Source organism: Durio zibethinus, chromosome 1 (genome assembly GCF_047325235.1).
Source record: "Durio zibethinus cultivar Kanyao isolate XHJ-2024 chromosome 1, ASM4732523v1, whole genome shotgun sequence".
In the NCBI taxonomy this organism is placed as follows: domain Eukaryota; kingdom Viridiplantae; phylum Streptophyta; class Magnoliopsida; order Malvales; family Malvaceae; genus Durio; species Durio zibethinus.
Genome location: NC_143162.1, coordinates 8444310 through 8465809, shown reverse-complemented (window position 1 = coordinate 8465809; position 21500 = coordinate 8444310). Strand labels below are relative to the sequence as shown.

The 21500-nt window shown below is 31.2% G+C and overlaps 3 protein-coding genes, 3 non-coding genes and 1 pseudogene across 7 annotated transcripts; 5 read left to right on the top strand and 2 right to left on the bottom strand.

Moving 5' to 3' along the window:
• The first annotated feature begins 1574 nt into the window (after positions 1-1574).
• LOC111312009 (O-fucosyltransferase 19-like) lies at positions 1575-5215 on the top strand. Its single transcript, XM_022911910.2, has 8 exons — positions 1575-2430; positions 2857-2929; positions 3025-3095; positions 3206-3294; positions 3384-3516; positions 3607-3839; positions 3916-4392; positions 4488-5215. The coding sequence occupies exons 1-8, from the start codon at positions 1834-1836 to the stop codon at positions 4735-4737; spliced, it is 1923 nt and encodes a 640-aa protein (XP_022767645.1). The 5' UTR covers positions 1575-1833; the 3' UTR covers positions 4738-5215.
• A 1076-nt stretch (positions 5216-6291) lies between these two features.
• On the bottom strand, positions 6292-8204 carry LOC111312010 (fructokinase-like 1, chloroplastic; annotated as a pseudogene).
• Positions 8205-10684: 2480 nt separating this feature from the next.
• On the top strand, positions 10685-12557 carry LOC111312008 (protein transport protein yos1-like). 2 transcript variants are annotated; one of them, XM_022911908.2, is made up of 2 exons: positions 10685-11047; positions 11949-12463. In XM_022911908.2, exon 2 carries the CDS (start codon positions 11952-11954, stop codon positions 12183-12185), a length of 234 nt encoding a protein of 77 aa, XP_022767643.1. In that variant the 5' UTR covers positions 10685-11047; positions 11949-11951; the 3' UTR covers positions 12186-12463. The 2 variants fall into 2 exon arrangements, with proteins under 2 accessions (XP_022767643.1, XP_022767642.1); XM_022911907.2 differs by lacking the exon at positions 10685-11047 and adding an exon at positions 11073-11516 and having other exon boundaries at positions 11949-12557.
• A 294-nt stretch (positions 12558-12851) lies between these two features.
• Positions 12852-14204, bottom strand: SOUL-1 (SOUL heme-binding family protein). The gene has a single exon (XM_022911906.2). The coding sequence runs from the start codon at positions 13714-13716 to the stop codon at positions 13114-13116; it is 603 nt and encodes a 200-aa protein (XP_022767641.1). The 5' UTR covers positions 13717-14204; the 3' UTR covers positions 12852-13113.
• Positions 14205-14602: 398 nt separating this feature from the next.
• Positions 14603-14691, top strand: LOC149520333 (small nucleolar RNA snoR26). The gene has a single exon (XR_016326610.1). It is a non-coding gene; the product is annotated as a small nucleolar RNA snoR26 (small nucleolar RNA).
• A 39-nt stretch (positions 14692-14730) lies between these two features.
• On the top strand, positions 14731-14829 carry LOC149520332 (small nucleolar RNA snoR27). The gene has a single exon (XR_016326602.1). It is a non-coding gene; the product is annotated as a small nucleolar RNA snoR27 (small nucleolar RNA).
• A 91-nt stretch (positions 14830-14920) lies between these two features.
• LOC149520331 (small nucleolar RNA snoR27) lies at positions 14921-15012 on the top strand. The gene has a single exon (XR_016326601.1). It is a non-coding gene; the product is annotated as a small nucleolar RNA snoR27 (small nucleolar RNA).
• The last annotated feature ends 6488 nt before the right edge of the window (positions 15013-21500 follow it).

The window sequence follows — 21500 nt, the reverse complement described above, 5'->3', positions numbered from 1 at the left end:
AATGTTAAGGTTTAGTTTTAATTTCATATAATAAAAGTATTAAAGGAAATATATGTAACAAAATAAAATAATTTGTTATATTAAATTTTACAAACTATCGGTGATTAAATCATTATAAAGTTACGTTGAGAGTATCCACATATTAATAATTTCACAAACATTTGTGATAAAATTGTAAAATTTTAAAATAGTTACTTGAATTTATTTGGATTAGTTGAATAACAAATACTTGAAGTAAATATTTTAGTAATTTTGGCAATTGATTAATATTAATCTATTTTTTAAATTTAAATGATATAATTGTAATAAAATATAAGTTTATAGTTTAATTTCATGCAATAAAAAATATTAAATGTTTATTTTTTTATAAAATTCAATGACTTATTTAAGTATTATCTCAATATATTTTAATAGGTAATATAAATAATAAAATAATGTATTATATTAAATTTCATAAAATGTTGGTGATCATATCATTATAATTCATTAACAATAGAAATCAAAATATTAATAAATTTTACAAACATTAGTGATCAAAATATTAATAAATTTCATATTTTATAATGTTAATATTCTAATTATAATAAATTTATATTATCTATATTTCTTTTAATACTTTATTGCATGAAATTAAAATTATGAAGTTTCACTGTAATTAGAATTTTGAAATTATAAAATATAAAATACATATTTGAATTTATTTGGATAAATAAAATCACAAAAATTTGAAGTAATGTTATTATAGTAAATTCAGCAATTTGATAATATTTATATATTTTTAAATTTAAATTGTATAATTATAATAAGATAAAAAATTTATAATTTAATTTCATGCAACCAAAAAATTTATAATTTATTTATTTGTGATTAAATTGTAAACTTTTAAAATTGAGTGATCATAATAAAAATTTATAAAAAGTTTAGTGATCAAAATATAATATATAATATATTGTAATTTTTAATCTTTAAAATTTAAAATATCACATAATGACTTATCAAATAATGTAGAAGTGCATATAACGTAGTATCACAGTTTTAAGAATGAATCATGAATTCTATATCGATTGTATATTAGATTTAATCATGAGATATAAGAGTTTACATTATTTTTTACTTATGAGATATTTTTTATGAGATAAAATCATAAAATTAAAAAAATCAAAACAGATAATATCTTATAAAAGTGTAAACTGTGATAATTAAACTAATTTAAAACGTCAGATTAATCCATACTCGTATCTTAGAGTCTCATGAGTATGAAACTTGAGTCTTGACCCATGTCAGTAGTACTACCATCTTATTATGTCGTTAAAGACTAATAATGAGTGATCAAATAAATGTTTATTCAAATTTAAATAAAATTGATTAAAAAATTAATATTTTAATAACCATTTTAAAATAAGCTCTAAAGTTGGGTGACTAATTTGCAAGAAAAAAAACTTTTCTAAAAAACGGTAAAAGAAAGGATATTTTAGTAAATTCAATCAAACAATTCAACGTAACAATGATTGAAAAAAAAAAAACCCAACAGACCATGCCTCGGAAGACAAAATTGAAGAAACCCATAAAAACATGTCCCCGTTACCTAATCGTCCATCATCATGCCTAAAAAAAAAAAAAAAACAAAGAAATCTACAGAGAGAAAGTGTGGCACAGCACTATATATGAAATAGCAAATATTTTCACACCTCTGCTTCTGCCTTAATCGCGGAATCCTCCTTTCTCTCCCTTTCTTTTTCTTTTTCTTTTCCTTTTCTTTTCTTTTATTTTCCGTCGAGTTGTTTCTTCTTCTTCTTTTTCTTCGTTCTTTTTTTTTAAACTTCCGGCGATAAGATGTCGTCGGGAGGTACAAACAACTCGGCAAACGGGAGTCCAATTCAAGGAGGACCCACCACTACAAGACGACGCGTGGCAGATCTTCCGACAACAGCAGAGTCGGATAGCAACAACTCATCTTCTTGTTCGGACTATTATCCCCTCGCCTCTAACGATGAAGAAGCCGACAACCCCAACGGTTACATTCCCTCCAGTTTTTCTTCATGCGGGTCCCATTATTTGCATCACCACCAAAACCATCACCCTGTTATCAGGTATCTGCTACTTCGAAGGAAGTTGTTATTTTCTTGGGTGCCCGATACATGGTTCCTTTGGATTGACAACACGTGTCATTGGGCGGTTAATATGGTTCAGAGTTTGGGTTCCGGCAGGAACATGGGCCGTAAGATCCTCGGAGTTCTGTTGTTAATGGCGGTTGTTTCGTTTTTTCTCAAAGTCTCGCTTCTTAGTAGTCACGTTGAGCTTAACGGCAAATGGAAAACAGAAAACGGACTGTTAATCTTACAAACGTTTAAAGAGGATTGGGCCTTGGCCCAACGCGTTGTCGCCGAGACTGAACACTCCATACCCAAACGCGTCCTCGAGAGGGTCTCTGTGAGTTTCTTTCCTTGTTCTTGGTGTTTTATTTCTTTTTTTTTTTTTTGATGAATTTTGAATGGTTGATGAAATAGGGGTTTTTTTTTTTTTTGCATTGAATTTTCTTGAGGGGTGGTGGCTCTGACCAAACAGCCAATTTTCACTGTCTTTGGGTTACTTTATCTTGACCATTCATTTGGTTGAGTTAGCTGTTATGTTTTTTGATGGCTTTTCCTTGTGCATTCACATGAATATTCTTTGCAGTCTCTGTTTGACTTCCTATCCATGGAATTCTACGTCTTTCCATGAAATTCTTGCTTTTTTTTGGTTGGTGTAATAGTAAATTAAAAGTAAATGATGTTACTTTTTTTTGTTGATTTAGTAAAATTACCTTTTGTTCCTTATGCTCACGTGTTTTATTATTATTTTTTTTTCTATCTGTAGATCCCAGAAATTTGGATGAAACCAAACAGTAAAAATTATCAGCAATGTATATCTCGACCTAAGAATCGAATAAGTATGTCATGTTCCTTTCTCAACGTGTTAAGCACTTAACAAAAAAAGAGAGATTTGTATGTGATTTTTATTAATAGTCTGAACTAACTTCCTCAGGGACTGGATCAAAGACTAATGGTTATATTATTGTTCATGCCAACGGTGGATTGAATCAAATGAGAACAGGGGTAAGTTTGACTCTTGATAACTTTGTTTTTCATAGACTTTGGAAAGACCTTTGATTTTTTACTTTTTAATCTTTTCCGCAAGCTAATCTGTTGGTTCTATTGATTTATAGATATGTGATATGGTTGCTGTTGCCAAGATAATGAATGCCACCCTGGTTCTTCCTTCTCTTGATCATGAGTCATTTTGGACAGACCCAAGGTAATATTAATCACTGTAGTAGTTTGATGTTGGTTTTGTTCGTTGTTATAAGCTTCAAAAAGTTAACTTTTTTAATACATTTTGGACAGTGATTTTAAGGATATATTTGACTGGAGGCACTTCATCAATGTACTGAAAGATGATATTGAAATTGTTGACTATCTACCCGTTAAGTACACATCAATAAAGCCCCGTGTAAAGGCCCCTGTTTCCTGGTCAAGGGTATGGAAAGGATTGAAATTTGTTAAATGCATGATGATATTTCATTTGATTTAGTGTTACTGGAAGGTGACTTAGATGCTTCATTTGCAGGCTAGTTACTACAAAAAGGAGGTTCTCCCATTACTAAAGCGACATAAGGTGATCAAGTTCACCCATAGTGATTCAAGGCTTGCTAATAATGGCCTTGCAACCTCCATTCAAAGACTAAGGTGCCGTGCCAATTATGAGGCTCTCAGGTATACAAAAGAGATAGAGGATCTTGGGAGGACTTTAGTTGATAGACTAAAGAAAAATAATGAGCCATACATTGCTTTACACTTAAGGTACCGTCATTACTGGCTTCTAGTAGTATTTCTCCTTTTGAATTCTCTAAGCCCAATAAGCTAATCTTAATTGCAGGTATGAGAAGGATATGCTTGCATTCACGGGATGCAACCATAACCTTACTTTAGAAGAGGGTGATGAACTCACGGTTATGAGATACAATGTTAGACACTGGAAGGAGAAAGAGATAGATAGTGAAGAACGGCGAAGACAGGGGGGATGTCCAATGACCCCTAGAGAGGCAGCCGTGTTCCTCAAGGCCATGGGTTACCCTACCAGCACGCCTATCTACATTGTTGCAGGAGAGATTTATGGCAGCAATAGCATGGCAGCCTTCCGTTCAGAGTATCCAAATGTCTTCTCTCATTCCACTTTGGCAACTGAAGAAGAGTTGGAATTGTTCAAGCCATATCAGAATCGCCTTGCTGCCTTGGATCATATTGTGGCACTTGAAAGTGACGTCTTTGTTTATACCTATGATGGTAATATGGCTAAAGCGGTACAGGGGCACAGAAGGTTTGAAAGATTTCGAAAGACCATCAACCCTGACAGGTCTGTTCATTTTAGGGTATTAGATACATGCTGAATTTCTTTCTTAAAGAGGGGATATTAAGACTACTGTACTGACATAATATCTTTTATTTCAGACAAAATTTTGTTAAATTCATTGATCAGCTGGATGAGGATGTAATATCTTGGGAACAGTTTTCTTCGAAAGTAAAGAGTTTACACTCTGACAGGCTTGGAGCGCCGTACCTAAGACAGCCAGGAGAGTCACCACGACTAGAGGAGAATTTTTATGCAAACCCCCTTCCTGGGTGCATCTGTAACAGATCTCGGAAGCAGCAAACTAGCAGCCAGAAGTTCGACGAGACCTTGAGTTCAATTCAAAGATAGTATTTTTGTTAGTGGATTATGTCAGTTGAATTATATACTGCCCTTTGCAGGATGGATGATAGGGATTCTTGAATTAAGGTGCCTTCCCTGGTAGGGAGACTTGCTGCAGCCACCACCTACAGGGTTGAGAAATCTTATGGTTTCAGATTTCTCATTTGATTTGATGTCAGCTAAATCATACAGTACCGGTTCAGTTTTGTTAGACGACCCAACCAACAACTTAGGTAAGCAGAGAAGATGAAGATGATGTATAATTCTGAGGCAAATCAGGTTAATTATACAGGCACACGCGCATATGTCACAGTGGAATCACAGTATTGATTTATTCATTATTATTTTCAAATAATTTGGTTGTAAAAAAAAAAAAGAAAGCATTTGCCAAATCAGCCTCTCACGAATTCGGATGTAATATCTGGAATAGTACATAATGTAGATTGTTTCCCAAATGTTCCAAGCAGATACTATTATTTCGTTCTCAGTTTCATTTTCTTCTTCTTTTCTTTTAAAAAAATGATAGCTTTATTCTTAAGATGAAAGAACCAGTCCTGACTCTTTCGCTATTGAGGGAAAAAGAAGGAAATGAAAAGAATGAAGACAATCCTGTTGACCGATGTGTTTCTATGGACAAATGAGAAAAAGATATATACAGTTTTTTTGTTTTCTAATGATTTCAGGACAACTAGCAGTTGTCTTCCCAAATTGATTCTGCTGCAATATAAGGTTTAAATTAATGAAAAAGGAATAAAGATGTCACTGCACAGCTGGATTTAAAATCATTTATAGCTCAGATTACACGGGGAAGCTGGCATGTGGAGCATTATTGGAGTAAGAAAAAGCTGAAGATCCAACTTTCCAAATTCCAATATTGATATTTCTTTTTACTACTACTCCCGAGGGCCAAGTCCCAAGGAGATAGCAATAATTTATTTGAATGTCCGAACGGCAGGAGTAGATGAGGACAGGCCGTTCCGACATGGAGATGCTTGCATTCACATTTTCTTTTTCCTGAATGTTTGCATCATCCTCTTTTTATTCTAGCCAACAGATAGTGTCTTATCAGCTTCGGAGGTCTAACATTGCATAAAGTTTACTGAAAAAAAAAAAAAAAAAACAACAATAAAAGATGGAAGCTAACTGCATCAAACATTGAGCGGAAAAAGGCAAAAACAAAAAGGGTTCATCAACCTAAGAGGGAATCCATACGGATTTGATCGAATATAAAACCACCAAAGTAGTTTGCTTTTGGTAGTCTCCACTGTCCAGTGGCAGATATTAGAAAATTATGCTTAGCATTCACATCAACTAATGGGATTCAAGGGAAATTTGTTTACCTTCCGGATTCAAACAATACACCATTTCCTCTGGCTTAAACAATCGTGTGAACATAATTTTGCTGAATATTGGATCATAGAAAGATGGAGGATTGCTGACTACAGAAAAAAATAATTCAATTAGAAGAATATATTGTACAATCTAGCCCTCACCTACACACACGGACACACCTACAAGTATCCAGGACTTGCTAACGATAGAGTTACTCAAGATGGATTGAATCGAATTCAGCATTTCTAAGCTGTGTACATCACATAAAGCCTCTTCCTCTTTCAAGACTTCTTATCCATTTTCATCAGATATAAAACCTCATAAACTGCCTAGAAAAGTAGCAAAAATTTTCTATCATGTTCTCTGGCTCTCAACTACCGCATTGAAGGTACATAAACCGGTTCTTTCAGATTTTGTATAGGAAAACCTCTAACAGCACCAATTGTCCACTGTGATATAATTCCTGCTGCAACTGCAAACCTTAGCTGCCTCTCTGAGGTATCTAGATGTTCAAACATCTCAGGGCAAGTGGTCAGTTTCCTCATGATACCAGCCACAACAGCATCACCGGAACCAGTTCAATCACAAGTGAATGGTTTCGCACATCCTCTGTCCCAACAACCACACCATCAAATGGAGGTGTAAACTAATGTATTCTAAGTGTTCCATCGGTCACAAACAGAAATTTTAGTCCATCATGCCACAGTGGAGAGATTTCCTCACGGGTATAACGATAGTAGTCCCGACGATTCTTGGTTTAATCAAAACTTTCAGCATGGTGTTGAGGCCTGTAATTTCTCTTCACCGAGAAGAAACTCTAACTCTTGCCTTGAAACCTCAACAATGTTTGCTTTGTTCCAGTCTTTCTTGATCACCTCCCTTGTTTCATCACGTGATCTCCACAAGGGCAATGGCAAATTCAAATAAAAAAAAAAATGAGCTCCCCAAACTTCTTAGACCATGCAATTGCTTTAAAAACGTAGATTGCGTGGAATATGTTAAAACCTCTGAATTGAACTGGAAAATCCTAGCCAGCATTAATGTTGGATGGCAAAACATCCAAATTCAGTAAGCAAATTCAATTTAACCATATGATCTACTTTAATCATCTTGACCAAACTGGATTACACATTAACAAGTCAAAAAATATCACGATTCAAAGATTCATATATCCTCAAAACTATCAACTACTCAATTAACAAGAAAAATTCACTAGCAAATTACAGAAATGCCACTCCAAGTACATATGCAGCATCATACTTGATCAATTTCACATTTTCATAAAATGCTCCAGGAAAAAAAAGTGAACTTTTCCTATAATTTTCATATGGAATTTCATTGCATAAGAATCAACAGTAAGTTTTTAAAAAATTACCTCTTTGAGAACAGCAAGATTCAATTCAGAGCTAAGAAGAGAGTCCTCAGCAGATTCCTAAACAGTCTCCATCTTTAACTTCCTATTCTCATCAAACTTAACCTTCATATAAGTACACCCAGTCTTAACATTCTCACCAAACTTGACACCTCTGGTTTGCACTTTCTCTTTATTCATCATCAAAACAATCTCATCGCCAAACTTGTCTTCCTCAACTTTCCCCATAAATGCAGCTCTCCCTCCAAGTCTCACGTGTGATATTACCACGTTGGATGGCGGCCCACCTCCCGAACTCTGGTGGGTCCCACTGAAGCATTTTCAAGTGGGGGTATTTATCTGGGTGCATCTTTGTTCACTCTAAGTGTGGGTACAAACTCCTTTTGTGCAGCGCCGAAGCAGCGGATCAAAGGAGGTTCGTCGTACGGAAAATCCATGCCATCGTCGAAATCTCCTAGCTCCTCTTCTTCTTTTCCCTCATTTTTAGATTCAATAGAGCCATTTTCAGGCAGAGTTTTTCTCCTGCGCGCTGTTTTCTTTACTGGAGAAGTTTCTGGAGAAGACGAAGTTGGTTTCTTTTTTCCTACCTCGGCGAGTTGGTTTTGGAGATTCAATGGCTCCGTTTGTTTCAACTGGGGCACTTAGTAAAGCGACAATTTTGGGACAACTTAAAAGCTGAACCTTTGGGTTCGAAGAGTTCAAGAATAGTGAGAGACAGTGAGGGAGTTGAAGAAGTGATGCCATCGTTTTGTTTCAAATGTAGTAGGATTACGGTGATATGATTCCAATCGGATTGATTGGATTATTTTTTTTATAATATATATAATATTATAAATTTATAAAATTTAAATAAAATTTAAATCAATTTTTTTTAAATTGATTTGATTCGAATGATTCAATTCAAATTGAATTTATTGGTTTAATTCGATTAATTTGTTTTAAAATTTATTTTTTATATTTTATATATTATTTTATAATATTTTTAATATATTTTAATATATTTATATATATAATAATTATTTTTATTTTACAAAAATTTAATATATATAAATTAATAAAAATATATAATTAAGTTCATTTTGAATTTTTTTAATTTTTTATTGATTTAAAATTCAATTTAAATTTAATATATTATTTAATTTTCGATTTTGATTCAAATCAAATAAAAAAATCTATTTAAATTAAATCAAATATTATAATTTTAAATTAATTTTTGATTTTTTTAATTTTTGTCCCAACCCTAACTAAGATCTAAGATTTAAAATTTCTCTATCGCAATACATCAACCTTATTTTAAGGTCATAAAATATTATAATATCTCATTATATATCATGATAAATTGCAAGAATAATATAACTTAAAAAAAAAGAACATATTAATTGGTAAACATTAAAAATTATATACATAATTTTATTTTATTTATTAATTTAACAAAAAAATGACATCTTTTTTAATTTTATAATATCAATTTATTTTACAAAATCAATTTAATTAATTACCTTTAATAATATATTTTTATATATTTTTATCATTACATTTAGAATTATTAAAAAAATTTTCGAGAAAAAGACATTTCAAACTTATTTTTCATTTAATGATATAAATTTTATAATTATTTTCATCTTTTTACACTAACAATTTTTTTATTTAGAACTTTTTAATTTAAAAATATCAATTCTTTTACATGTCAAGTTAGTTATTAAGTTTAATATTTTATTACACTTGTTCTTACTTTTTACTTCGTTTAAAATTATCATAACTCTTTTTTAAGGTATTACAACATTAAATAATATCAATTTTATGATGTCAAATGATACTACTATTTTTTATACTAACACTTTTTTTAAGAATTATTAATTATTTGTAATAATAATTTTTTTACGTTGCTAAAAATATTATTTATGTTATAATAATATTTTTTTATATTTATTTTTTTTATTATGTTTAAATTTATTACAACTCTTTATTAAGGTGTTAAGACAATTCTAATCCAATTTATGCCAAGTGATATTAATTTTACAATTATTATTATTATTTTAGATTACAACACTTCTAACACATATTTATGTCAAATTATTCTTATTTTACAATTACTCTTACTTTTTTTACGTTAACACTTCTTTTAATTTAGAATTATTTTTATTTATAATAACAAATTTTTTATGTTGTTAATTTAATTATTTATGTTATAATAATATCTTTTTATATTTATTGTTATTTTTTATTATGTTTAAGATTATATTAATATTTTCTTAAAGAGATTACTACACTTCTAATCATTTTACATAAAAAATTATCAATTTTATAATTATTTTTATCTTTTTACATTAATATCTATTTTTTAGTGTAAGATTATTTTTTATTTGTAATAATAATTTTTTATATTACCAATTTTTTTATTTACATTTTAATAATATTTTTTACATTTGTTATTACTTTTTATTACATTTAAAATTATCACAATATTTTATTAAGATATAAAGATACTTATAACCATTTTACGTTAAATAATACTAATTTTACAGTTATTTTTATTTTTTTACATTAATTTTTATTTTTTGATTTAAAATTATTTTTTATTTGTAATCATTTTTTTACATTAACAACTTAATTATTTTTGTTATAACAATATCTTTTTATGTCTGTTGTTACTTTCTCATAATATTTATAATTATCACAACTTTTTGTTATAATATTACGATACTTCAAACTCATTTTATGTTAAATAATATCAATTTTATAATTATTCTCATTTTTTTACATTAATACTTATTTATTGGTTTAAAATTATTCTTTGAAATTAAGGTAATAATTTTTTTATATTATCAACTTAATTATTTACATTGCAATAATATTTTTAAACTTATTTTTACTTTCATTACATTAAAAATTATTATAATTTTTTTTTAATATGTTACGACATTTTAAATATATTTTATATCAAATGATACTAATTTTTTTATATAATTTCTAACCTTTTTACGTTAAATAATTTTTAATTAAAATTTTTTTAAATATTATATATTTTTTTAGGAATTTTAAATAAATTGTATTTATTTATCAAAATTTTATTTTATTTAATAAATAATATTTAATATAATTAATTAAAATTAATTTGACAGATTAATAGGTAATTCATTATTTTTAAATTAAAAAAATCAATAATTTACATTATTATTCAATAACTTTATAATCCGATCAAAAATATTTAAACTTATTATGAAGCTTCCGTTTGATTTATGCATGGTTTTTCCTTGTCCTTTGGCTGATAAATTTTATCGGGTCGTGTTTTATGGGCCTTAAGTTTCGGGTCATGTAAGAAAGAAAGGACAAATCCAACGGCTAGCAACTCGAGGGACACGTAAGCAAGGACGATCTCATACGTTAGATCAAAAGGTTCCTGAATCCGAAGTGGCCCAACAAGCTGAAATCGGCTGTCCTTTTGCAGCTTTCTTGTTGGTTCGGTTCCCCAAAAGGGTTTTGGTTGGCTTGTTTTCTGACTTCATTTCCCTTCTTCTTTGATCTCTGCTTCTAGCTGATGAAACTAATCTGTAATCTGACGGAGTACAATTTGTTAGTCTAAACAATTTTTTCTTGGGTTGCTTCTTGTTTCTGGTAAGAAAATTCGTATCTTTAGTTTCCTCCGTTTCCAAGAACACGCCTGCTTTAATTCATTTTGTTCTCAAAATCTGAATTACATCGAGAGCTAATTTCAGGAACAAATTTGAGATTCTTTTATGCCCGCCATAATTTATTTTACTTGAACCCTAAAATCGTAAACCTGATATGGACTAAATCTTTTGTTTTATAATTGTATAATCTGTTGCATGTTGATTAGTTTTGTGAAATTTAATCAAAGGCTGAACTTTTGCAGTACTTATGGAATCACATTTCAAAGCAGTAATGCTTCTGTAAATATACGTTGATTCTTTGATATTTTCTCCTGTTGCTCTAAGATTTAGTTATATTTCATAGACTATATAGCTAATGGGCTTTTCTGAAGATAGAACATGCCATTTGCTTAGGTAAATATGATATGATAAGCCAGGAGCTAAAACATGTGGTTGGTGCAGCTGATTGCAAGGTGATCATGGGAAATTATAGATATGTTAATCTTAGAAATTCAATGCACTGCTCTAATATTTAGAGAAAGATAGGGCTTTTCTCAGAGACCAGCGAAAAATGCCTAAAAAAGACAGTCATATACTTGCATTACTCCTTGATTTTACAAGGTAGAAGGAGGTGCTTTATGTTCGTGGATGTTGAGGCTATGTTTTATATGCATTGAGAGTTATAATTGGAAAGTGTAGTAGAGTCGAGCATCTTTGGTTGCTAACTTGCTATTCTAGAGACGAATTCTTCTTTCTAGTATTTTATTCCTACAAGGAGTGCAAGACATCTCACCCCTATCCAATCCAATTAGAAGTTTTCAGTTTTCACTACCACCTATTACTATTTCAATATGAAACCAAAGTCTTTGTCCTGAATTTGAGAACTGAAACCTTATTTTGTGCAGAAAATGGGCTTCTGGACTTTGATAGAAGGTTTGCTGCTCTTTGCCAATGCATTAGCAATACTAAATGAAGATAGGTTCCTTGCTCCAAGAGGATGGACCTTGGCAGAAATTCAAGGAGGTAGAAGAAATACACTTAAGGGGCAAATAATTGGGCTCATACATGCATGCCACTTCCTGAGACTACCACTTATCCTTTTCAATATCATCATTATCGTAGTTAAGCTGTTCAGCGGTTGAAACTTGAGATTGAAGAGGTTGAGAAAGGTTCATGGCTTGCCAATTCCAAAGTTGTTTGCCCATTCAGGGGCTGTGACCTGTTTGTTCAACACTCAGAAAGGTAAAATCAGAGAAAGCTCATATGCTAATAAAGCCATGTTTACGGCCTATGCAATCAAATTTCATTTCTAAACTTATGTTGTTTTTTATTTTTATTTATTTTTTTGTCTGTTTGACAATATGTGCTGTCGACATTTGACTGAAGCATCTCAGGCTAATTACTCGCTTTTGACTGTTAATTGGGGGTACAAGGTTAGGCCTTAGAGCATTTGACATCCATTCATAAAAGTTATTAACATCTTCTGGGGAAAAAGTCTACTCTGTTAACATTCAGTTTTTTTTTCCTCATTTTGATTCATAGTTATTCAATTTTAGATCCCTTACTCTCATCTCTGCACTATTTTGTTAACAAATGAACCTTGTACCAGACAGAAGATTGCTGGGTGTATGTTCAAAACATCATGCCAGAAACCAAGCAGGTAAATCAAGTTTGATGTAATGATAAAATGCATCTTTTTTAGGTAAGAGGACTCCAGCAATGGGGCTAATGGTTGGTTGCATGTTAATGAATGAATACCAATAGTAGAAAACATTATTAGAAAGAGATGAAAGTAGCGGGCAATGAAATCCATCAAAAATTTCAAAATATTCATATAATAAACTAACCACAATCTGCGAAGACTGATAATTGTGAGAAAAAAGTACAGCTAAACAAATATAATAAACTAACCACCTTCACAAAACTCAAAAGCCAGAGTTCAGCACTTACTCAACTGGCATAATAAACTAACCACAATCTGCGAAGACTGATAATTGTGAGAAAAAGTACAGCTAAACAAATATAATAAACAAACCACCTTCGCAGAACTCAAAAGCCAGAGTTCAGTACTTAATCAACTGGTATCATAACCTCGTTAGTCCTGAAAGCGGGTATAGTCCAAGGAGGATTATACCTAGCCAGCAAAAACTGGCCAATCACTTTGTGCCCATCTCTCTCTAAGCTCTTCCTCAGGTTATCCACCTTCTCCTCCACCACCTTATCTGTTGCCACTCCTCCAAACTTCACCACTCCATATTTCCTCTCTCCTTCCTCCCTTATCACCACCCTCTCGTCCAATGGCTTGGGTGCCTCCTCCGCCCCCTTGTACATCGCTGGCAACAAAAATTGCATAGTCACCATGTTTTTGTCACCCTTGGTTACCACAGGAGCGGTCATGGCAATCTTTTCACTTTCACTTCCGGGCGATTTAGTAATCACTGGAGCAGTCATGGCAATCTTTTCAGGTTTTGCATTCTGCGGATTACCTAAGGCACCTATGTAATTTGCTAAGACTGAAAAGCCACCGTCTTTGTCCCCCTTGAACTGAGATGGATCGTACGTGACTTCCGCCACAACTGAAGGAGGGTATTTTCGGATTTCATAATCAGCTGAGGAGTGAACCACTTCATATTTTGGAGTTTCTACAGTGATCTTACCAAGAATAAGACCCATGTTGGAGAAACAAGTCGGATTTAGAAAGCCTGAGGATCTAACTAGAGGATTCAAAGTAGATTTAAACTTAGTAACTGCATAAACCAGTGAGGAATCTTATATAACCAGACAGAAGGAAAGAAAGTGTTGAATTTGCCTTTGGCGTCTAGATTGTTCAATCAATGCTAATTTTGTCAAAAGGTTTTTCTTGGGAGAGGAGGCAAGACTCCATATATAGGCTTCTGGGTTTTGTGGCACGAATTTGGAGATGTATTTGTGGTCTTAATTGATACACGACCTCAAATGGATAATGAGGACTTAATTGATCCACGACCTTAAACGAAGAATGAGCCTTTTGGCTTCTACGGTTTACTCAAGCTAGCCTTCTTAATATCCCACCAATCATGTAATGTTGCCGTTGCAATAATATCACCAGATAATCTAAGCAAGACCATGCAACAGCTTAGAATAGGCGCTAGGCGGCACTTGGTTATTACCGTTGGACTCAAAAACTTTACTCTGCTTTAGTTCCATAAGACATTTCAAATAGATATAGGTCCCATACATTTATTGCTCTTTTCTGAAAAAGGCTTGAGCCTTCAGCCAGTCCAGTCCGAAACTGAATGGCAAACGAATCCCTCTACTTATTTCTCGGCCAGATATGGGTTTACTTTCCAATAGGCCCATTAGGGTTTGTCTCTAATCACCCTATAAACGGCTGCCATTTTCGTTAAACACAGCCTCACCATAGGAGGGGGTGGTTGGGACTTAACCGGTGTTACAAGGTACCATGTCTTCTAAAGTAGAACTGGTCTTTTTAAGACAACAATCTGAGCTTCCATTTTCAAGTGATTGATTTTTTTTTTTTCTGTTTTTGATAGCTTTTTGTTTCCAATGTTAAAAAAAATGGGCATCAATGAGGAGATTTAATTTGTTATCCTTGCACTTTGATTGTCAGTGAAGAAACAAAGTGGGCATTTTCTCTCTGAGATGCTTCTTTCTACTCTTTTCTTCGCTTTTCTGTTTTTTTTTTTTTTTGGATCGAAGATGTTAATTTTATTCTGCGTTATCTATCTGATAGTACTTTCTTTGGAAGGAAAGGAGGATAACACTTTTAACAGACTGAGATCCAGTTAACTTTGATTTTTTTTTTGTTACATTAGTTGGTTAAAATTGAATCCCTTGAATTGTAAATCCATGTTTTAAGAGTTTGTGAGATGCTTGGATTGGATCCATGATGCTACGTTACAAACTGTGTTATCTATCTGAACTTCCTTTCGAAGGGATTGAAGATATTTTTCCATGCTGAGATCCAGTCATACTGTTATAATAACATGTTAACTGCCCCATCCTGTCTTCTCTAAGTTTTCAGTAGCCTTAGAAGATTAGGGTATATAGTTGACGGCTATGTTTCTTAATCCATTACAAGAGGTTTAACGTACCTAGTCTTAATGTACCTAGTCTTAATGGATGAATTAGGGTTTGGTTATCATATAAATTTTGCTTTTTTCCTATACAAATTCATCAATCCTAAATGGTAAATCATTCATAAATACGTTCTTTTGATCGAGCATATGGTTAAGGTTTCAGAATTGTAATTTAGGGGGACATATGATGGTCTACAAGACTACAACACATGGTTTACATTTGCATTTGATTAAGATGTCAGAAGCTATAAAAAAGCTTAAGTTAGCTGTTGTGATCTATGATAAGGAGAAAGTGGGAATAGGTTATTGATTGATTATTGGCTTAGGAACGTGATGGGGGTTGGAATTTGAAGAAATAAATTAAACTTCTTCCCTCGTCCATCAGAGTATATATTTCTCTTGCAGCTTGGAATGTGAATGGCAATTGCTTTACTATTATGTAATGTACATTAAATTAGATATTATCTGCACCTGAACAATATCCTTTTTAAATGGAATCTACCTTTTGCATTATTTATGCTATTGTTGGAGGATCAATTGAGCATTGCAGGTACGATCAATGAGGCTATGGAAGAATTGTACAACCGTGGTTTTGATCAAAGATTTAAGGAACCAAGAAGCCCTTTTTCTAAAGAATAGGATGAAGTTGTATTAGAAATCCCTTGTGTTGGCTAATGTTAGTTTCCATGTGCTTTTTGCACTTGCTACCATGTGAACTGATGCTTCTAATTCCAGAACATGGGATTTTAATCTGAATTTAACTTTTCTTCCACTTTTTAGTTTCTACTAACTAATAATTTATTAGTTGAAGGGCAGTGTTTATTTATTCCTTTCCATTGAAGATGCTTGTGGTTAGTACAGTAATGATCTCGTCAACAGTTATTAGCCAATCTCGTTTCGCCATTCATTCACTGGCAAAACCTGTGATGATGGAGTGTGAATTTCTTTTTGAGTTTTTATCTCCGACTAAGGATATTTGAAATCTTATTTCTCAAACTATAGTTCTTTTAAACTTTATTCTTAAAAACATATCATTTGTGACAAGTAAATTTTAAATAAGTATTTTATTTAAAAAAATTACACGTAAGAAAATACTTTCACCATTTCACATCATTGTTCCTTTCTCCAGCTCGGTTTTCTTCCCTGTAAGTATGTTCAGAGTTCTTTGAAAATTTATTTTTTTTGTAATCTTTTGCCCAAAAAAGACATTAGAAAAAAAAAATTGGATAGAAAACAATTAGTTAGGCCAACTGATTGGCCTTGGCTGCTATCTTTTGCAAATCCACCAAAGTTTCTAATATCACAAAAAATAACCAGACTTCCACTGGTGAACTTTTCTTTTCTTATTACTCTTTGTTCATTCGCCTCTCATCAAAATTTGCTCTTCAAATTTTATTAAATCAATGAGATCCCTTCCTCTCTTCCTCTGTCTTCAAATCTTCTTAAATTTAGATTTTGCTCTAATTTAGTATTTTATGATTTTTTCTCAGTAAAAGTAAATAATTCTAAAATTTTAAATATTTAAATGTTTTTAAAAAATTTTATTGGCAAAAGAAATTAGAGTTGGAAAAGAATCATAACTCTTGAGAAAAGATTGGAGGAGTTCATTCTTTTTAAATTGTGAATTTTTTCCTGACTTTTTTTTTTTTTTTGTTAGTATGAAACTTTGGCTTTAAACTTTAACCAAAAATATTTACATCAAGTTTAGAGACTTTTTATCAATGAATCCATTTGGATATTATTCTAAATTCACAAAGAATTTCACTTTTCAGCGACTGCAAACAAAAAATGATTGATAGGCAATGGCTTGAACTTAATCCTCCACTCGAGGCTCCACCCTCATTTCAATTTTTTTTTCTCTCTACCCTTTTCTTGTGCAGTTCTTTTGTTGCCCTTCATTTGATCTCTTAGCAAAAAAATAAGAAAGCGAAGTAATGTTCGAAAAATCAATGCCGACTATACCTTCTTCCATCTGGGTTTCGATGTCAAGCTGGTTTATTCCACTTGTTTTCTTTGTGTTCCTCGACCTTACAATTGGTACTGTTGATAATATTTCTGGGTCTCGTATTTGAAGGGAGCTGGTAAAAGATTAAAGCTGAAGTGATTTTAGGGTTGGCATCGGGTCGGGTTTGGGGTAGGTTTTGCTCGCCCCGAACCCGACCCAATTTAATATTTTATTAAATTCGAATTCGATTTTATTCGAAAATTTTTTTGATTTTTCATACCCGAACATGACCCGACCCCGATACCATGTATATCGTACCCGATCCGACCCGAAATTAATAAAATATTATTTTTTAAAATATAAAATATTATTTTTTAAATATAAATATTTAAAAATATCATTATATAAATATATATAATAAAAAATTAAATAATTAATTAAAAAATAATTTTTTATATAATATCGGGTCGGGTAGGGTCGGGTTTTAGGCAAACCCGAACCCGATCCAACCCTAAAACCCGAATTTAAAAAAAAAACTCGATCCCGTGGGGTCGAGTCGGGCCGAAACCCGTTGGAGACGGATTAGCTCGCCATCCCTAGGTGATTTGAACTTGAAGCCAGAAAACATGGTAAGTAGCGTTAGAGTTGATTTTTCGGAATGCATTTTGACGCTCGTGTCAATGAGGTATTTAGGATTTTAGGACAAAAAATAGTAACGATCAGATTGAAGTTGAGGTTAATTTGAATTTCACAATGAGACAAATTAATTCTTCTTTATTATTGGCAATTAGGAAAATTACAAATTGTTAGGAAACTACCAAGTGTCAAAAAGAGATTACTCAAATACATAAAAAAAAAAAGTACGATTTGTCAAATTTAGGGAAATTGTTTTGAGGAATGGTCCACTACCCGCCACGATGAGAACCACTGTAACTCATCACCTCGCCCGCGATGAGATATAATTGTCCCCTAACAAGGTAAGGGCTTGTCTCACCAAGAAAAAAAAGCCTGTCAGGCAAAAGCAATTGGCAAACGTCCAGTCCAAGAAATAATTTATATTATTTTAGGGGAAACAGAGGACTTGGCTAATAGCAAATTAAACTGCAAATCCCACTTGTGCAGTGTCATGGCCATTAATGTGGCACCTAAGACGCAGAAAATGAAAGACTAGAAGACTGGTAGGAGTAATTATCTAAAAAGGATGTAACTATTATGGTTGACAATGGTAATGATCCATAGTGGTTTCAACGACCATTGCTAATTACCATTTATACAAAAGGTAGAAAACTCTATATTGATGAAGAAGAGTGTAGTGATATTTGTATAAATCAGAAAACTCTATAAATTTGTATAAATCTAGGACAAATTCACCACAATCTTTTAATCCGAAAGATGAAGAAGGATTTAACCTTGATAACATACAAGAAGAATAAGTTATTCCAAGCAAAAATAAGTTTACAGTGTCTGTCGACAAGTCAAAACAGCTTGGTTTGGAGTTATAGATAGACAACAAACAGATAGCAATCAGCTATAGTTGACAATAGTAAAAAGATAAATAATCAGCTACTGTTACAGACAATTATCACCGTAGAAACCATAGTTAATTACTATTGAATCAGTTACTATATATTAAAATTTTGTCTATAAATAGGCACACTCTGAACTTGTTAAGGTGAAATCTTTTGGCAACTTCTCTTACTATATTTTTTTTCATCAATATAGAGTTTTTTACCTCTTTATCTTTTTCTTTTTTCCTGTTGTGTAAATGGTAACAGAGCTTGGTGTGTGCTAATATATAGTGTGCTTTTGTAAATTTTCATATATATATATATATATCAAAGAAATAATCTATCTTTGTAAGTCTTCTTCCTTATACTCTTATCTCTTTATTTCTATTTCGTGTTTTAAAGTTCATATTGCTTTGTTTCTTTGTTTATTTGCTGGTACTTGGGGCTTGGAGTTGCCTTTGTTAATTGGCATTTTGAAACTGTTTAAAGAAACTAGCACTGGTTTTAAGCACCTAAAATATGGAATAAAATGAAGAAGATAATTGTATCTATAAAGATAAAACTTATAATTATAGTTTGCATATAGATCCAACTTATGAATCTCATAATATTACTATAAGTAGAACTATAAATTGTTTTGTTGATCTTTCTTCTTCTTTCTTTAAAAAAACTTTTTGTAAAAATAAAAAATATTAAAGAAAAAATTGATAATATATCTATTAAAATAAAACAACAAAAATCAGAAAACATTGATTTTGGACCTTTATTTTATGGTAATATTATTTTAGCTTCTGATGATAAACCATCATCATCCTTTAAGTCCAACCAAGACATTATGGAATTTAAATCTTATAAATATCTTATTGAAAATTTTAAACTAAAAATGAATCAAACAACAGATTCTAAACAGAGGGTTGAATATCTTCAAGAAATTGAAAAACTTTATGAAACCCATAAAGATATTTTCAAAAAATATAATTATTACTACATGTTAAACTACGACACAATCAATGAAAGAAATGAAGATGAAGCAGTAGATGATAATTTTGATATTCTGGCAACCATCCCAGTTGTCAAGAATGAAGATACTTCTAAAGATGAAACCATATCTGAAAAAAAAAATTCATCATTTGCAAAAAACAGATCGAGGAAAAAGAAAAGTATGAGAAGTCTTTAACCCAGAGGCTAATGATTTGTTAAGATTTTTAGATTTTCAAGAAAACCCTGAATTATATCAACCAATTGAAACACATCCAGTTGATCCTTTTTACAAAATTAATTCTTCTAAAAAAAAAATTAAAAATACTATAAAAGTTGGCCAAACCAATCAAACTTCTTTTCAAAATAATATAGCCCTAATTATAGATTCTTTAAACAAAAGATCTATAGCTTCTGGAGGTACTTATCTTGATTTTTCTAAAGTCTTTATTTTAGATTATAGAAAAACCATAGATGAATAGGCACAATTAATGTCTATTGTTGTAACCCACTACAAAGATAATTGGAATAAAAAAAAGTTTTTGAATTATTTCTGTGGTACTTAGTAAGAAGATGCTCTCCAATTTCTCAAAAAAAAAAAATATTGATATGGAAAAAACCCAGAAAAGTACTCTTTTAGCTTTAGGAAATATTTAAGATCTTTTAAAAACACTTATCCAAATCCTAAAAAATGAATTATGTAATATTATGGAAGATCTAGATGCCAATAGTGAAGCTTAATATATTCTTGTCAAACTCAAACTCTATAACATCCTAAACCTGGATGCTTACTCCAAAAATTATATAAGTGAAAACCAAAAATTGAATGAAGAACATTCAAAATTTTGGTTAAATCAATTTTTTAACAAACTTCCCTTACCATGGGATGAATTATGTTTTCAAAATTATACAACTTATCTTGAACTATGTTTGAAAAAAATCAAATATAGCTAATCCTAGTATAGACTTATACGATACTTTAGGAAGTCGTATAAGATATGTTCAATCCCAAATTATTGAATATTGTCTTAAAAAATAGGCATAAAAACAAATCAAAAGTAAGCTTAGTCATAAACAATGTACTAAGATACTTGATAATGTGTTCAATTTTGGATGTAACAAAATATCTAAAAATAATCATCATGAATAGCGATTCAAAAAGAAAAAGGTATTTTTTGAAAAAATGGAAAAATCAAAAGGGCAAAATTCCTAAAAAAAGAAAATTTGTAGTTAGAAGAAAAACTTCTAAACCTAAAAAATGCAAATGTTTTATTTGTGATGAAAAAGGTCATCTAGCACCTAATTGTCCTAACAAGGGAAAAAGTGCTAAGAAAATTATCAAAACCCTTTTATCAAAAATATCTTTAAATTTGTTTTGCAAATGAATTATCATATGATGAAATCTTTTACAAAATATTTTTTGAAACCGATTCTGATAGTTCTAATAATGAAATAGATTATATTTTTATGAACGATATAGTATCTAACACAGATACACTATCAGAAAGTTTTGCTACTACTAATCAAATATCAGAATAACCAATGACTTCTTTAAAAAATGTTATGAGAAAAACTCATACCATTTCAGAAAAAACTTTGAAAAAATTACAGCTCATAAAAAAAAATGAAGTCTATGAAACTAATTTTTTCAAAACTTTTCAACCCTAGTATAAATGCCATATAAAAAAAAATGTGGTGATATTATAGCGAATAATTCTAACAAGGATCAATTGAAATCCCTTTATTTTCCAAACAAAAAATAGAATATTTTCTCAACAAATATCCTAAAATTAAATATACTAATATAAGCATAATTATGATTACTATTAAACATCTTTTTATTATTGGTAAGGATATACCCATTCTTGCAATTTTAATGGATAAACGATTTTCAAACCCAGTAAATACTGTAATTGGAGGAATCCAATCCAATTTAGCTACTAGAGT

Coding starts and splice junctions, on each gene's coding strand:
- LOC111312009 (XM_022911910.2), top strand. CDS start 1,834: ATGTCGTCGGGAGGTACAAACAACTCGGCAAACGGGAGTCCAATTCAA. Junction 3,295..3,383: donor TCATTTTGGACAGACCCAAG/GTAATATTAATC, acceptor CATTTTGGACAG/TGATTTTAAGGATATATTTG. Junction 3,517..3,606: donor CCCCTGTTTCCTGGTCAAGG/GTATGGAAAGGA, acceptor CTTCATTTGCAG/GCTAGTTACTACAAAAAGGA.
- LOC111312008 (XM_022911907.2), top strand. CDS start 11,469: ATGATAAGCCAGGAGCTAAAACATGTGGTTGGTGCAGCTGATTGCAAG. Junction 11,517..11,948: donor TTGGTGCAGCTGATTGCAAG/GTGATCATGGGA, acceptor TATTTTGTGCAG/AAAATGGGCTTCTGGACTTT.
- SOUL-1 (XM_022911906.2), bottom strand. CDS start 13,716: ATGGGTCTTATTCTTGGTAAGATCACTGTAGAAACTCCAAAATATGAA.